The sequence below is a fragment of the Brienomyrus brachyistius genome, chromosome 3 (assembly GCF_023856365.1).
Source record: "Brienomyrus brachyistius isolate T26 chromosome 3, BBRACH_0.4, whole genome shotgun sequence".
Taxonomy (NCBI): Eukaryota; Metazoa; Chordata; class Actinopteri; order Osteoglossiformes; family Mormyridae; genus Brienomyrus; species Brienomyrus brachyistius.
In genome coordinates, this window is record NC_064535.1 from 20,099,277 (window position 1) to 20,115,752 (window position 16,476).

Below are 16,476 nucleotides of genomic sequence, written 5' to 3' on the forward strand. Positions count from 1 at the left end.
TTTAATAATTCTTTTGAAGCATGGTTGAAAAGCAATGTCTGACTTTCATTGGTTAAGTTTCATAGAATTTTTATTTATTATTACTTTTGTCACTTTAAAGTTATTTCTCTGACCATTGTGAGTTTTTCTTTCATTGACCGAAGGGTACCAACAATTTTGTCCACGTGTGTATATGGGCAATTATGAGTTAATGAAAACATTTGTTCTTTTGGTAAAGGTTTATAAGAAAATTGTATTATTTCATATGCAAACTACATTTTTCATTAGTCAGGAATCTCAGTTCTCTTCAAGTCGTGTCCTGTGTATTTCATAGCTGTCATCATCCATAGAGCTGAGTTTATATAAATCATTACATTGAGGAATTACTAAACTCATCAATCGTTGCCTTTTTCCAAATGGACAAACCCTTTAAAAAATGCTCCACTTTTGAAAATTACTAAAGCATTAAAAATTCTCGACAGTGAATATCCTCAGAAAAGTCAACGGTGCTTGTGCATTAATACCAAAAAGGCAAGTTTAATCTGTATTTATGCAAGATACAAGTTCCTGAGTCATTAAATATGGTGGATTATAGAACAAAGATCCACGAAGGAATATACTCCTTCTGAGTATTTTCTTTTTATCTGAAATTTAACACTGGAGAGCTCTGGGCAGACTGCAGACAGGATTAATGCCTGCAACAAAACTGTAACATTAACAAACGTCCAAGTTACATCCTTCAGTAAATATTATCAAAGCAATTTCAGAATCACAATGGTTTCCAAACCACAATGCAATGAATACTTACATTTTACTATTTTCCTGATCCTGGGTTTAAAGCTTAAACATGGGCCTAGTTCCCACTGCCTCACACCTCTTCCCATTTGACCCACCTGAACACTCAGTACCTCCCTCTCCATATGGCCGATTCCTCTGCACCACCTTCTGGAGGTCCAGTTTGCTCACCAAGCGACATTTGTGGTCACCCGGGAGAGAGAAGCACCACACCTAAAGCCATGGCCAAATAGAAAATGCAAAAGGGCTGCAAGGACTTCTGGGAAATTAATAGGTCATACAGTGCGTGACCGTATTCATACTGACCTGTCCATCAGCGGACCCCGTGATTAGCTGCTTGGTTTTCTTGCATAGATACACACTGAGCAAAGGAAAAGCTATGGAATATTGTGAATGTTAATACTTATATTTTTATCATTTGTAACTTTTTTGAGGATATGCCTCACAGAAAATCCCCATACCTGAAAGCACGGAAGACTGATGAAGTGCCTGCTTCTCTGCCACATCCCAAACCTTGTAAACAGACAGAAAGTCAACATCTTACACCATAAAGCATAACCTTTTGTGCTTATATCCATAATGATGCATGAGGAATGCTGTTTCACTGATGTCCCTCAAAAGATTATATATATATATATATATACATATATATATATATATATATATGTAAAATAAACAGTAATATAAATTTGGTACAAGTTACAAATGCTTGGGGTCTCCTTTGATGTTATTTTAATTATATAATGTACCCTGAATGTCCTATCTTCTGAGACAGACACAAGGAAGTTTCCATCCCAGGAGTAGAATTCTGCTGCTGTCAAAGCACCCAGGTGCCCCTCCAGCACCCCGAGAACCTCCATTTTCTGTAAGAAGGACAGATATATATAGGGATAGAGTGGGTTAGCATGTAGACAAGGACAACTGCAGTATACGCATAGTACTACAGTGGCCACTGGGCCAGCTATGCTTCTGTTTTAGTATGCATGTGAAGGATTTTTCTACAGTGGTCACTGTTAGGCCAACAGATCAGAAATTAGTACTGGCTTCACCAGCAGGGGCCTGACCTTGGTGTTCAAGATGTATATTTTGTTTGCTGTGCAGGCTGCTGCTCTCTTGTTCTCAGGACTCAGGGAGAGGTAGACCACCTTCCCCAATAGTGTGCCAATGACTGTACCTGGAGCAACCAGACCTGGGAGCAAATGTTCACATCAGCAACTGGTACAATGTTAATGGTTTCTACAGAAAGCAACTTATACCGCAACATACTTAGAGCAGTAATGCAGTTTTACACTAGAGGGCGCTCTTCACAAACGTCAGCTAAGTTACATTTATGCATTTAACAGACACTTCGTCCAAAGCATATTTGAATCAGCAACATTCCGATATTGGGAACAGTGTGCTCTCCCAGTAAGCCACCTACCATTCATGCAGCACCTTGCCACAGGTAGCACCTAGCCACACAGAATACTTTGTAAAAACCATTAAAATACGGACTTAATCAATGTTCAGTCTTTTTAAAGTTAGAATATAGTTCAGCTTCGCGATGTCAAAGCACAAACAATACCCCATGTTCAACACAGACATAAGATCATTTCATAAAATTAGATACACTGCACAGGTCACGCTGTGCTTCAACATACCCTCCTTTGCTCGACTGTAACATCGCTTTACATCCCATATGATGATGTAATCATCTGAGGCAGAACACAGAATAAGTGGGTCTTGTCCATCTCCAAAGACCACAGCAGATATGTTTCCATGATGACCTACAAGCTGCAAGGGCTGATTGGAAGAGAACAATGAGTCATTGTTGTTTGAAGGTCTTTTTAAACACTCAAATCAATTTCACTGGAATATTTCAGCCAATTACCGATCACTTTAAATTTATGCAATTCGCTAGACTGAGCAGGAAAGTGACCTTAACACCAGGGTCTGTGTTGCTGTGAATTCGCAATTCCGTGCCCTGCCATGGGTAGGCAAAGTGAGAGGAGCAGCAGGCAAGCTGGACGTGTGATACCAGCGCATCACAGGACACGGCAAGCCTCTCTGTAACTAGTAGGCTCTCAGTGTCACTCAGAGTCCCACGGCTGCTGCCCTCCATGGTCTCCTCCAGCTTCCGCTAACAGTCTGCAATACAACAAAGTGGGCCACATGTAAATGGCGTTTCTGAACTGTAAACATCACAACTGATTCGAAGTATGGTTGTTGGCTCACTGTCCCAAGCAACTAAGGGGATCCACTTGCTACTCTAACCCCTTAATATTTAATATAGCATGTAAAGGCACATAATTCAATGCCATTTGGATCTTTTATACAGGTGGAAGGTTACTGCGGTGTTACGTCAGTTTTATTTATTTTTATTTTTCTGGCTTACCCAAAAAGCCGAAATGCATTCCATAGCATTTAGGTGTTCATTAGCTCTATAGGATATTTTACAATGTGGTTAAATTATGTAATTAATGAAGAAGATTGTGTTAAATTCGCATTTTCGTTTGACCTGTATGGGGTGCAACCCCCCGTACGCCCGGCAAGATCGACTGTGGAAAGCTGAGACGCTTTTGGTAGTTTCAATAATGTAAACCAATCGTCAGTTTTCATAAAGAGTATCTAGAAATAAGCCATCAGATGTCGTTTTTGTTAATTACGCAACTGTGGCTAACATTAGTTACGTCTTAAACACATAAATCTGAGGTAAATATTTAGTTTAGCATGTTCGCGTATTAATACAATTGTCGAATAAAAATTAAAATTAGACACTCATTTGACAATTAAAAGGAATAAAGCACTGTTTACTTGTTTAGAGTTAATAACCTTAACAGCTTTTTAAACTAACTGTCAGAACTTTGCCTCTTTTTTGCACGTTTCAATAACTCTGCAAACGACACAAAACGAAAATACTCCACTTACATACATATAAGCTAACAATAACTTCTGACATGCAGATGAGACAGCAGCGCTATTCCGTAGATACTGTTTGGCACGCGTTTCTTTCGTTATTTCATTCATACATTCAGAATTGAAGATTGGCTTTATGCTGCACCTATATCAGATTATTTTTTCCAAAGCCGAATCGTGAACCTAGAAAGTAAATGACTAATAGCTCCGATGGACAATATTACTATTAAATGTGGTATTTGTGCTCGTGCTTACCAGCGTGCTCCTGCTGTTGCTTGGAGACAAAATAACAACGGAATGTCCGATGGTTCATACTTCGGACAAAACCTAAAAGCGTTTCGCCACACGGTGGCGCTGCTACCTATGCGTTCGTTGTAGAAATGATATTTGCATTTCTATTACTTATCTTTACCCACTTCAGACAAGGGTATAATTTTTCTTTTACCAAAAAACAGCACAACTTCATACAAAGAAATTACTAAATAAATCAAATCCTGAGAATAATCCTGATTTTTGCTTCCTTAAATGTGCAGCAGGGGGAGCTCTAATTAATATTATTGGTCAGCTATAAAAAAAAGAACACAAATGCACGTTAAGGTCTTCAAGATTGACTTGCTTTGTGCTTTTCTTCAGTGAAGCCAAGTTTTTAAAAAAATCATACAATGTAAAGATAAAATGCATGAATATTGCTTTTAAAAAGGAAGTATTATCCATCCATCCATCCATTTTCCAAACCGCTTATCCTACTGGGTTGCGGGGGGGTCCAGAACCTATCCCAGAAGCAATGGGCACGAGGCAGGGAACAATCCAGGATGGAGGGCCAGCCCATCACAGGGCTCACACACCATTCACACCTACGGGCAATTTAGCAACTCCAATCAGCCTCAGCATGTTTTTGGACTGTGGGGAGAAACCGGAGTACCCGGAGGAAACCCCACGCCGACATGGGGAGAACATGCAAACTCCACACACATGTAACCCAGGCGGAGACTCGAACCCGGGTCCTAGAGGTGTGAGGCAACAGTGCTAACCACTGCACCACCATGCCGCCCCCAGGAAGTATTATATTTATTCATATTCTATTCATTACTTATTGTTTAACTTACTGCCATTATATTTCATCTTGGTGATGACTCCATGCATCATATATTTGAATAAGACATACTTTGTCTTATGATAACTACCATAGACAGGTCCTTGACTCAGTGGAAAGGTAGGGTTCCATTGTGCTGAAAATAATAGTAGAAGCCATAGGAACCATTTCCCATCATTTATGCAAAGGGAATGTCTATGTACGTCACTCGTGTTCGCTGTACACCAGCCATACCTGTTCTATGTCTTCGACAACAGGATTGATTCTTTGGAATTATATTGGCTGCTTTCAAAAGTTTCGGATATTCAGTATTGTTCCTGCTGTAATCATTTTTAACATCTCATTTTGATGTGATTGTGTGACTAATACCTGTATGATGAATTTGTTTTCAAAGTTAAACAGCAATTGCTTGTAGCTCTATACTGGTCATTTATCAGTGATTTAAGTAGCTCTATACTGGTCATTTATCACTGCATTTGACACTTTCACAACCAATGTATGACAGACTTCATCTACATATAGAAGTAGAAGGGAAAGAACCGCTGCAGAAGGAACTGGGCCTGTTTGGTGAAAACCTGAGAACTTGGTTTTCCAGGCAACTTGTTGCTTTATAAGAGTACAGATTACTCTTAGGTATGTTTTTTTATCATTCTTTTTCACAATGTTAGCAATCAGTGATTCCAGGAAGGCCATAGCACCTTGCTGGACACCTTAACGGAAATCTGAAATGATCTATTCCAAGTAGCCTGTCTTGATTTACAATTTCCCTTGTCTGATCACTGAAGGAAGATGTTCCCACTCCCCATAGTCATTCCTCTTGCACATATAATCTTGTTTCTGCCAGTGCTGGGGTTAAACCTTTTAGCAAAAGTTCAATTTGTTCTGAGACACTGTGAAGGGCTGCATGGTGGTGCAGTGGTTAGCACCGTTGTCTAACACCGTCAGGGACCGTAAAGAGGCCTGCCATCTCACTTCCCATTATTCTTGCCCAAAACATCACTCCACAATCTCCTTATTGATGCCTGTTTGGTGGCCATAAGATGATCATTGACCCACTCAGTGTAACACGGCATTCATCAATAAATAAAAGTTTGGAACTCAGTTCTCACATATATCTGAACCCATTGTGTACAAACATTGCAGTTTTACACACAACTGCCAGCCTCTGGAGGATCCTGCATTGAGCTGTTCTTGGAATTTCAGGGACACCAGCAGTTTCAAAAATATCTTTACAGTGGATTTTTACAGCTATCCTTTTAATAATATCAATGTGTTTGGCTGAAACCTTCCATAATGATCCTTTATCCAATGTACTTCTTCCGGATTCTGAACTGCCCTTAGATTTTTTTAAGTCTGATAATCTTTTTTGTGATATATGAACTGGGAATTTCTTCCTTTCCCATATTTAACTAAGACTGTCATTTACCTAATACTGCGGAACAACTTCTGCAGACAGGTTTCTCTTTAATTACGATCATCTGACAAACTGAATTGCAACACTCTTTACGATGTTTACACTTTATCTGTAGAGATATGAAAAGTAGTAAATAGGATCGCACTGTGATTTTAGTTTTATGACTAGTTTGTTGAAAGGGTTACTGATATGTCACTTGCACTATTATTTCGAACATGGTATATATCGAATTTGCTGTCATCCCACAACACTAATTTGTTGTTGAATTAATGTAAAATAAACTCACGAAGAAAATAATTTTATCTTTTCGCGAATTCGACAATATTTCTGCTTACACATCATTTAACGACGCAATAAAACAGAAAATGCCTTCCACAAGTAAACATATTACGTATCTTGAGGATTTTTCAGAAGCATACCAACTCGTGTACAAGTGCTATTTCTGGTGAGTGTAAATATAGCATCCCTGTTCAGAAATGACGATAACTGAATGCACGAGACAGCTTGTTTATTCGCAGAGACGAAAAAAGAAAATCGTATGACAGCACGAGGCTTTGCTCCTGTTGGCTGTTGCACCATTCAACCCGGAAATAGTTGTTTGCGCCTTTCTGATAGTTTGAGTCATGGCGGAAATGACGATGTTGTCGGGAAGGGGCGGAGCTTAAGCGTTTCCGTGTGTATGTGTGTGTGCGCGCGCGTGTGTTTGTGGAAAAGAAGTATGAGTGAATGTACGCCTGAGTCAATATAGATAAGAAACGATTGCGATTCCCAGTACCGACACACACTCTGTAGCATTAATCGGATAACTAAATGTCACAAGTCGTTGCTTTAGTTATGCCAAGTAACAGTTTATTAGCAAACTAGTTAATAAAATTAACTTATTTTCAAGTGGAATACCCTAACTGAAAATAGCGAGCCAGCGAAGAAAAAGCGGTTTGGAATCTATAATATGAAAAAAGACAAGGCTGAAGCATTAGGTTTTGTCCCTCAAAAAGACATTGTCTATAACAAGCTTCTTCCATACGCGGACAAGCTAGACATTGAATCCAATGAAATTTTGTGTAAAATCAAAGGTAATTTGGCCCGGGCAGTCCAGCTCAGGGAGTTATGGCCTGGAGTCTTGTTTTGGACCCGGAAACTTTCTACGTAAGTAAATGGAGTTCGTTTGACGTTCTTTGTGTTCCCCGAGATGATCAGAGTACATTTGTACGCCGCAATATATTGCGGTAATTTTCTGCGATATTTAGCCCTCGTGTTAACTGCGAGTGGGCCTTCTGGACTAAGGATTGACCAGGCCTTGGAATAAAGATCATCCGGCAGCTGTCAAGGGAGCGCTTTTGTCAAATTCCCGATTGGGTATTCACTTCCTAAAACGGAACCGGATTTTATAATGGTTCAGTTTATTTTTAAAACGATTTGCTTTGTTGAAGACATTTTTGGCCACAAATAGTTAATCACCGATTTGCCAGCACCAATTGTTTTATTAATTATTTCCGTGCACGGTGTCAATCCCATAGTTTATTACCAACCAACAAGATTATGTCTAGTCCGGCAATCGATATAGAATTTTTACTTTAAGGTCTTTTCATTTTCTTATCCTTATACGTGTTGAATAATTAAAAATGTTGAATGATCAATTGTAGTTATGTAGTTTTAAGGCAGGAAATGTAGCCGTTTTGCTAGTTGACACCGCGGTTCCTTTGGTGCTGCTGTTCTAGTGTCAGTTTTTCTACACCTCTACAATCTTGCTTAAAATTTGGAATATTTGAGTCACGTGTTTAGAATTAAGAGTTTGGAAAGTTCACGTAAAAACTGAAAACGGGGCTTTTTGCCCGGCACAATGAACTCTATTTTTGTCTCCAAAATAGACACAAAACAATCCGCGGCGTGGCTATATTGTGGTAGTTGCCTCAGTGATTTTTGCGAAGCTTCTAAAGCTGAACCGTTGTAGCGTGATGCATACAGTAGGAATAGATCACTGAACGCCATTGTAATCTATCGGTTTTAACTCGGTTAATGTTTCACTTATAGAACCAATTGGAATTAGCTAACCCCGAATCTCCGAACTGTAGTTAGCTGTAGCAGTTACAGCAGTTCAGTGTCTGTCAGGTCAAACTGTAATAGTCTCAAAGTGCCACGATGGCTACTTATATCGCTACCAGACATATTGCATATTAAATTTGGTTTATTTCTTATTTGTATGCTAGTTTTCCTTTTATTGAAGCGGGAGACAGGTCGCTATACCACAGAGCCGGCTCCATGTCCGTAAATAAGACGCCAGTTATAATGGTATTTTCCTGAGTGACAAACGCGTTAATTCTTTAACGTTTTGTTATATAACTGTTGTTTTTTCCAATGCAAGCTTTATTCCGTTTCGGAAAAAGACATACTTTCACTATTCCTTTTTTTGAGGCCGCTGTTGTTGGTGGTGTTAGAAAGCGCCTGGCATTTGAATGATTGACTTTGAAAAATGTTTGTAGCGCTTCTACCCTAGAGCAACAGGCTTATCAAATCTACCTGTCCGGTCAATAGTTCTCTTAAAGAAATGGATTTCATAGGAAATTGGGGGGGGTGTTGACTGCTGAACTCCTGTTTGGATGCTGAGGTGCAGCCAGTATTTGCTACACCAACCTCATACATGTGTCCTGCTAACGGGACCAGCTTCTGAGATTCCGCCCACTTTTCTGTTTGTTCGACATACGATCCCCAGGCAACTGGCTTGAGGAGATCTGACTGTTCTCCAGGATTAGCCCATGATAGAGCAGAGTGCGTGACCACATGTCAGCTTCACATGCTGTAATGCTTATTGCTCCTTATCTGTTTTGGTAAACAGAAATGACAGAAAATAAGTATTCTTGGCTCGTGTTACAGTCGCATGTGAAGCTTTCCATGACTAACAGTCAAGAGGAAGAGCTCTGCTTGATGAAAACAACACGTCGGCACCTTGCACAATTTGTGACTTGATACTGGAAATATCACCAATAAAACCTGATACTGCATGGAGTGTTGGCTAATTATCCTTGTTTCTAGAAGGGGATCAACAAGTGTGACACTCTGGGCTTTTCCATAATTGAATATGTTGCAGAATATTTTTCAACCATTTTTTTGTGATCTTTATGGCGAATGAAAAACCTTATTCCTCCACTGAAAGTTAGACATTCAGCTGAGTTGTAACATCACTTTAAATACACCTGGGGGATATTTATTCAAACCCTGCACATCAAGCAAAGAGTTTTCACTTTGATGCCTCATCACTTTGGTAGATGGCTGTTTGTGGAAGTTGTTGGCCATGTATTATTGTGTGTGTGTGTGTGTGTGTGTGTGTGTGTGTGTGTGTGTGTGTATATATATATATATATATATATATATATATATATATATATATATATATATATATGTGTGTGTGTGTATGTGATATATATATAATATCACACACACTAGTGCTATTGTCAGCTACAAAACTGCTGAATTTACTTTTGTGGGTGACAGACCCTAGCCCAGGAAATTTGTCCGTTTTCCTGCTCGCTTCCCATCACACCTATAATTTTCCATTGTTACCAGAATGCAGTATGATGACCCTTCTGTTTTTTTTTTTATATGAGACATATGAGTTCCAGATCAGGATTACTGTCACATCCCAGGTCTTCGTCATCCCCTAGTGGTGGATTCTCCCCTGTTTACAGGAAGGACACTGGTCAGGTGTTCTCTAATGCCCAGCTGTCTCTGCTGCTTCAGACTGAGTCATTGGGGGTTTACAGAGATGGAAAGTATGCTGTGGAGCTGACCTAGATTCTTTCAGAAATTCATGTGGTGAAAGGAGAATGGCCCAAGGCTCTGAGACAACATCGCACCAAGCCAACACACTCAACTGTGTGGTTTCTTTCCTCTGTGATTCTCACTCATGTCCAGCTTATAAATCTACAAGTTCTTTATCTGTCACTTTTACACTGTATTTTTTGAAACCCAAAAAATGTGAGATTTAGGCCCTAGTTAGTGTCTGTGCTGCTCAGTGGTGAAGCCTGAGATTTAGACACCAAAACATTGTGCTGCTTGTCAAAATGTGGCCTTTTCAATGACTAGATAGGATCAAGGCCTCAATCTAAACCAGTATCCATTTTCAGTAACCGCTTATCCAATCAAGGTCTTGGTGATCCATTGGCCATCCTGAGAAGTTCAGAGCCTAGGGCAAGCTATATCATGGAGGTGCTCAATGTGTGTGTTTCTGGCTTTGGATCAGGGCCAGGAGCTGGCTCCAAGTTTAAAACAACTCTGTCTCCATTTCATCATCACCTCAGCTGTTCTTCACCTTATAATAGCACCAAGGATGTCTTCAGTTAAGATTTCACTTAGTAATTTGAATGTGTCAGCTGAGATAAGAAAAAAAGACTATTATCTGTATGCCTAAAACAATATCAAATATCAATGTCTTTTCCTATCAGTAATATCTTTGATACATGCACTGGGTCTCTAAGCAATGCAGGCATTTGTAAAAAGAATCTGTAATGGCTTTCTGGACGAATCAGCTTCTTATCTCTCCTCCTTCCTTGTCTCAGTGTCACGTTTACCAGAATGGAGGGATTTGTCATCTTTGAATGTTCGGGTAGGCCGTCAGCAGTAGCATTTTTTACTGATGGTGAAGGAAATCCAGTACAATGTTTGGCTTTCCAAGTTCACTGAGATGCAGTGGAGTAGAGCTGTCTGCACACGTTGGTGCGACATTGGCTGAACGACACCCCTAGGCAGGTCCTGCTTTTGAAAACCGTTTTCAACATATTTATCTAACAATCCGTGGGCTTTGTTGCCCTTTTGAATATGCAGCACTTGCTGCTGCCATCCCCAATGACTTGGACTGGAAGATCTAAGGGTTCTTCTCAGATGGCATTCATTCATTCATTCATTCATTCATTCATTCATCCATCCATCCATCCATCCATCCATTTCCCCCTCAGCATTACAGTCCAACACGTAGTGTGTCAGCTGGGTCTCTACCTTTCCTGCATCGTGAATGGTGGTGTGTTTCATCTTTTTATAGCAGATAAATTTTCCATGGTGCCATATCTATTGGGCTTGAATGTTCATGGTCAGGTAAGAGGTGGGCAGTCGGTTTTAGTCACGACAGTGGCCTGGATCGGATGTGGGCGGCTGCGTTTATACTTCTAGGTGTTTTCTCCACCTTTCCCATTTTGCCTTCCTTGGCAATTTCCTCTTCTGCTGAAGGTGTTTCGCTGTTGCTCAAACCTTAAATATATACCTGAGTGTAGCTGGGCTCATAAAAATGTTAAACTATTTAAATAGCAAAACTTCTTTGAAATGAATTTCAGTGAAATTATTTTTCACTTAATATAGGAAATAGACTTATTCAAACCAAAACCAAAAGTGGTGTTTATTTTCACTTCTAAGTATTGTTTCTTTTTATAGAAAGTCACTTATTACTAGTGTGTTATACCTGAGCCGAAATAGTGTCTTTTTGTTACATATCTGTCATCTGTCAACATTGGTGCAATTTCGCATACAGCATTAAAAAGCCATAAAAACCTCCATCTGACTTTTGGAAGAAATAATGCATATTGGTGTATTTTTCCCATACTGGTCACCTCTAAAGGGAACACAGTATGATTTTGTTTTCTGAATATTCTGACACATCGTGATGGGAATGTACTGGGAATTCTGGTAATGGTGTCACTTGTAGAAACTTGCATATTTTCAGGTACACCTAAACTTAACAATTATGGGATTGCAAATAAGTAAAACGGTCTCCAGTTTCCTTGTGTGATCCAAAGACCGACTAATTGGTGCCCGTAGACTATTTTTGTATATGTGCTTCTGTGCATGGTGCATCACAGCCTTGTGTCCTGTGCTGTCTGGGATTGACTGCAGTCTCCTGCAGTGACATTGACCGGGGTAATTGGTTAGAAGATGACTGGATGGATGATTAAGCAGAATGTCAGCTTGAGAGTGTATAGAGACCTGTGGTGGTGAGCATGCCTCTTTGCCCAGTGTCAGTAACTAGAGGAAGTTGCTAGCTGATGATCTATAGACTATATGACTTGTTGAAGCTCGTCCTTGGCGTGTGGTAACACTGACCCATACTTGGCTCAGATGAATTTGATCACTGCAGTGTAGAAATGTACAAAGATGATATGGCAGGGGTTGACTGCTCTGACTTGCATGAGGAACAACTTTGGCCATTGGACATTCTTTTTGGTGGTGCTATTCACATCTCGATTGATGTTCTGCAAGATGGTGATCCCCAGGAATTACAATGATTCATCTCTCATCATCCAAGCTGCAGTGTTTTTCATTGGGAGTTGAGGAGAGAGAGACACTTTGTCTGTTCTGAAAGTGATAGCTTCCAGGTTACTGAGGCTACACCGGAACACGAAATTGATTACTACCAATCCATGTTGGAGATTGGACTAACTGCGGTTGTGTCATATGCAAATTTGAGAAGTTGTACAGATGAATGGCTTGCAGGAGGAGTAGCATGCAATCCTGTTGTGTTCTGTTGTGCTTGAGGTGAGGTCTTTGGAGTGATGTCCTAGCCCAATAATCACAAGCTGGTGGACCGAAACACGATTGAACCTGGACTGGCCAATAGACTCTCTACCTCAGCTGGTAATACTTAATTGGCCCTTACCCTTTGCATGAGCTTTCTTCAGGAACCAGTAACTTCTGTTACCACCTGATTTTTGTTCCTGGCGTAGGGCTGGGCATTGGCACAGATGGTCCGATTCAAATCCATTTCAAGTCACAAGTTAACGATTCTATTCAGTCTGATTTGATTAGATTCCAATTTGATATCAATCCGGTAGGAGTGAGATATGAAATACTGTATAGCAGCTTTCCATATTTAGAGAGTTGCTTAAAGATCTTTAAAACGAACGCAGATTTATAAATGCAGAGTCACTGGAAACAAATTGTGAAAACCACCAAAAAAAGGCTATAAGTTTATACACCAAATATTTTTTTGTTTGCGGAACATACATGGGTTCATGGGTCTCGAATTCCAGTGCTGGAGAGTCGGAGCCCTGCACAGTTTTTGGTTTATTTTCATTAAAAACACCTAATTCAACTACTTACCGAATTACCACACAGCTCTTGAGTTGAATCACTTCTGTTGGAGCAGGGAAACAACTAAGCTACAGAGGGCCCCGGCCCTGCAGGACTGGAGTTTCAGACCCCTGGTATAGTTACTTAAAAACAAAACCAACTTGTCTTTTTCTGAGCACAAAAAATACTTCTGACTGAATAGACTAGCTGAAAATTAAAAAGTTTAGTCTACAACTAACATGGCATGTTTCAGAAGGAGTTTAACTTGGATATGTGCTAAAACATAAATTATATTCTTAATTGAGGAACATACAGGGTATTGTTTAGGACTGGCAATAGGCCGTGATCTCACAATTCGTTTCACAAGTGCCTGATTGGATTCCATTTCGACTATTCAATCCATGTTTAAGATAAATTTGTTTATGTGCAAACCTGTGACCTGTACTACGAAGCGGGGTTGCTGGCTTATCAGGGTAATTTGTCAGATTTAAGGTACCACAGTTGAAATGGACTTCATATTTTTTCACTTACATTTTGGTCCAGATTACCTTAAATCCGACAACTTACCACGAAAAGCCAGTAACCCCGCTTCGTAGTACAAGTCCCAGATCTCTGGTAAAAACAATAACAGGCACAACACTGTAGCATTAATATGGCAAAGAAACATAATTGCGCAATACTTTTGCAACCTTCCTATAGGTGAGAAAGTAGCACCACCTACATGAAAAGAGGACTGATGCAAATAAAATTCTGATGTTAAAAGACACGAGGAAAGGCATGAATTAACTAGATCAATTTTGTGAATTTACAATTGAAGGGGTTTTTTTCCCCACCCCTGTAGACCTGGGAGGTAGTTCCTGAATTAACTAGATCAATCTTGGGGCTTTGTGAAATTGATATTGAATCATCAATAACAGGGTCACGATTAATCGTAAAATTTATATATTTTTTCCCCACCACTACCCGGGAGGTAGTTCTTGAACCTTTTGTTTTTAGTCCCTACTCTGGGGTGGGTACTTTTCGTTTGACCAGAAACTACTGGGGTTGGGCTTATATCAATAAACTGCAGATTGGTTGGTCAAAATTCTGGCTTCAACTTGGAAGTTATGCAGAAATGCAGAGAGAAAAGATGGAAGGTCAGTCTGCTATCAAGATTTAATAATCAATTCTTAACAGCATGTTTTGGGGTGTATAAAGCCATGTCGCATAGCGGAACTTTGTCAGGTTTCCTGTATATTTTGTGGTCGTCCCATAAAATAAGATGCTGTGTCCTATGAACCAATAGAGCTTGTGATTTGTTCTGTCGTCTTGGAATGTGCGATGAACAGCCTCCCCCCTATTGTTCCCCAATAACTACTTGTTCATCCTGTGTTGTTTTGAGGTGGTGGTGTAGTTTCCAAACTGCAAATAACAAATTATGTGTTAAGTTTAACCTATGAACTTTTGCATGTGCCATGGTTATTTAGGATAAAGGTCACAATTGTTATTGTATGGAGAGAAAGTGGTCAAGAACTACAACCAGGAACTGGGTTCCTAAACTTGAGTAAGTCAGAGACCACTGGCAAATAGGTTTTGATATGCTTGGATAACCTACATCAGCTCATAGTTGACCTGGGACTACAGTATATGAAACTGGGTTGACTGAGTACTGCAGTATGTAGCATAGTGCTGTGTTGATTATTGTCTCGTTTCCACCAACATGGAGCCGGGCTGGTTCTTGCTTGGTGCCTTTTGAGAACCTGTCCGCATTTCCACCGATTTCAAAAAAGAATAAAACAGAAATGCTACTTAGGCAGAAATTAAATTAAAGTAAAGGTTAATCTGTATTTAGTTTTTTGGATATATTTTTTATCTGCTTTGGATTTTAAGTTTTGATAAGCTGCCATACCAAAAACCAGTTTTCAGAGTATGACTTGTCTCTATCGTCTGTATCCACTTTTGTTTCCGTAAAGGCTTCCTCGTTTGTATGTGTGAGTGAGTTTTTTTTTCTCGCTTGCGGTTTTACTGCTGTGCTTTTAAGGATCACGCAATAAATGAGTGCTAAAAACTGAACTTTACTGAGAATCACAATGTTTTATTTATTCGACCTGTGACATGTTTATAACTTATTCAATTGATTTTTGTCTTTGTACAGAATAAAAAAAACAATGTGATGTTGCATCATTTATGTGAATCATACAAGTATTTTAGTGCAAGTTAATATTTTGAGCAAATACAATCCATACTATATTAAACTATTTTGACATTTAGTCTTTGTGAAGTCTCCCTCGTCTGTGTGTGTGAGTTTATTCTCGCTCACTGTTTTACTTCTGTCTTTTTAAGGATCACACAATAAAAGTCTTATAAAATTTCCGTCTGCATCATGTTCTCTTTGCCACTTGAACACCACAATATTTTATTTATTCCACAGAACTGTAATGTCACTGCAACATCCTTGATTAATATGAACTTAAAGTCACTGCCTTTGATTTCTGGAAAATTCCAGCAACTGGTGTGCTCCGAACAGGTAGTGGGGTAGATCCACGACTGTCAGTAGAATGGAGCTTGATTATCGCATAGTGCCGACAGTGTTTCACATGAAATTAGTTTGGAACACAGAGAGTGAGAGTCTGTCTCATATCTTAAGGAGTTTGTTCTGACAATATAATGGATATTATTTCCATGTCAACGTGGTTGATGAACAGAAAAACACTATAGCCACCACTCGTGCTCAAGGCACCAAAACTTAAAAGATGATGTTAGTTGTTTTTAGCATTGTTCTGAAATTCTTTTGAACTGAAAGTCTCTGGGGGGTTGTTGGAAGTAATACTGTGTCAAAGCAGCTTTGTTTCAAAATAATCCACCTTTTGATTTTGCTGAAGATGAATCCCAGTCAGATGAGCTTTAAAAATGCATTCTGTTTGACTTCCTGCCTCTAAATCCTTTTGCAGGTACATGCGGCTGTACGGGAGAAAATTCAACAAGGAGGATCATGTGCTGTTTGTGAATCTCCTCTACGAGCTGGTGACCATCCCCAAACTGGAGATCAGTATGATGCAAGGATTTGCTCGACTCCTTATCAATCTTCTCAAGTAAGTCTCTCTTTGCAAAGTTCCTTGCTGCCTTGGCCTGCCTTAGTTTGGGGATACATGAAGTTCCCCTAGAAGACTCAAAACCTGCTGCCAACTGGTCAAGAAAGCAAACCTAGTAGGAGCCCAACTAGGCCAAGCAGTTCCAGGTTAACGCTCAAAGGTCTCTTGAGGTTTACGCT

The 16,476-nt window shown here is 39.7% G+C and overlaps 2 protein-coding genes across 3 annotated transcripts in view; one reads left to right on the forward strand and one right to left on the reverse strand.

Annotated features, from left to right (window-relative positions):
• The window catches only part of wdr27 (WD repeat domain 27), an 85,366-nt gene extending 81,611 nt beyond the window's left edge, over window positions 1-3,755 (reverse strand). Inside the window, exons 1-8 of the mRNA XM_049007890.1 lie at window positions 3,682-3,755; window positions 2,693-2,901; window positions 2,415-2,556; window positions 1,839-1,963; window positions 1,524-1,637; window positions 1,236-1,287; window positions 1,081-1,151; window positions 873-987 (exon numbers count right to left, since the gene is read on the reverse strand). Coding sequence (XP_048863847.1) covers window positions 873-987; window positions 1,081-1,151; window positions 1,236-1,287; window positions 1,524-1,637; window positions 1,839-1,963; window positions 2,415-2,556; window positions 2,693-2,875 — 802 coding nt within the window. The 5' untranslated portion in view covers window positions 2,876-2,901; window positions 3,682-3,755. The remainder of the gene's footprint in view (window positions 1-872; window positions 988-1,080; window positions 1,152-1,235; window positions 1,288-1,523; window positions 1,638-1,838; window positions 1,964-2,414; window positions 2,557-2,692; window positions 2,902-3,681) is intronic.
• Window positions 3,756-6,836: 3,081 nt separating this feature from the next.
• psme4a (proteasome activator subunit 4a) overlaps window positions 6,837-16,476 on the forward strand; it is a 40,898-nt gene continuing 31,258 nt past the window's right edge. For both annotated transcript variants that reach the window (XM_049007888.1, XM_049007889.1), the window contains exons 1-2: window positions 6,837-7,322; window positions 16,157-16,297. In XM_049007888.1, coding sequence (XP_048863845.1) covers window positions 7,126-7,322; window positions 16,157-16,297 — 338 coding nt within the window. In that variant the 5' untranslated portion in view covers window positions 6,837-7,125. The remainder of the gene's footprint in view (window positions 7,323-16,156; window positions 16,298-16,476) is intronic.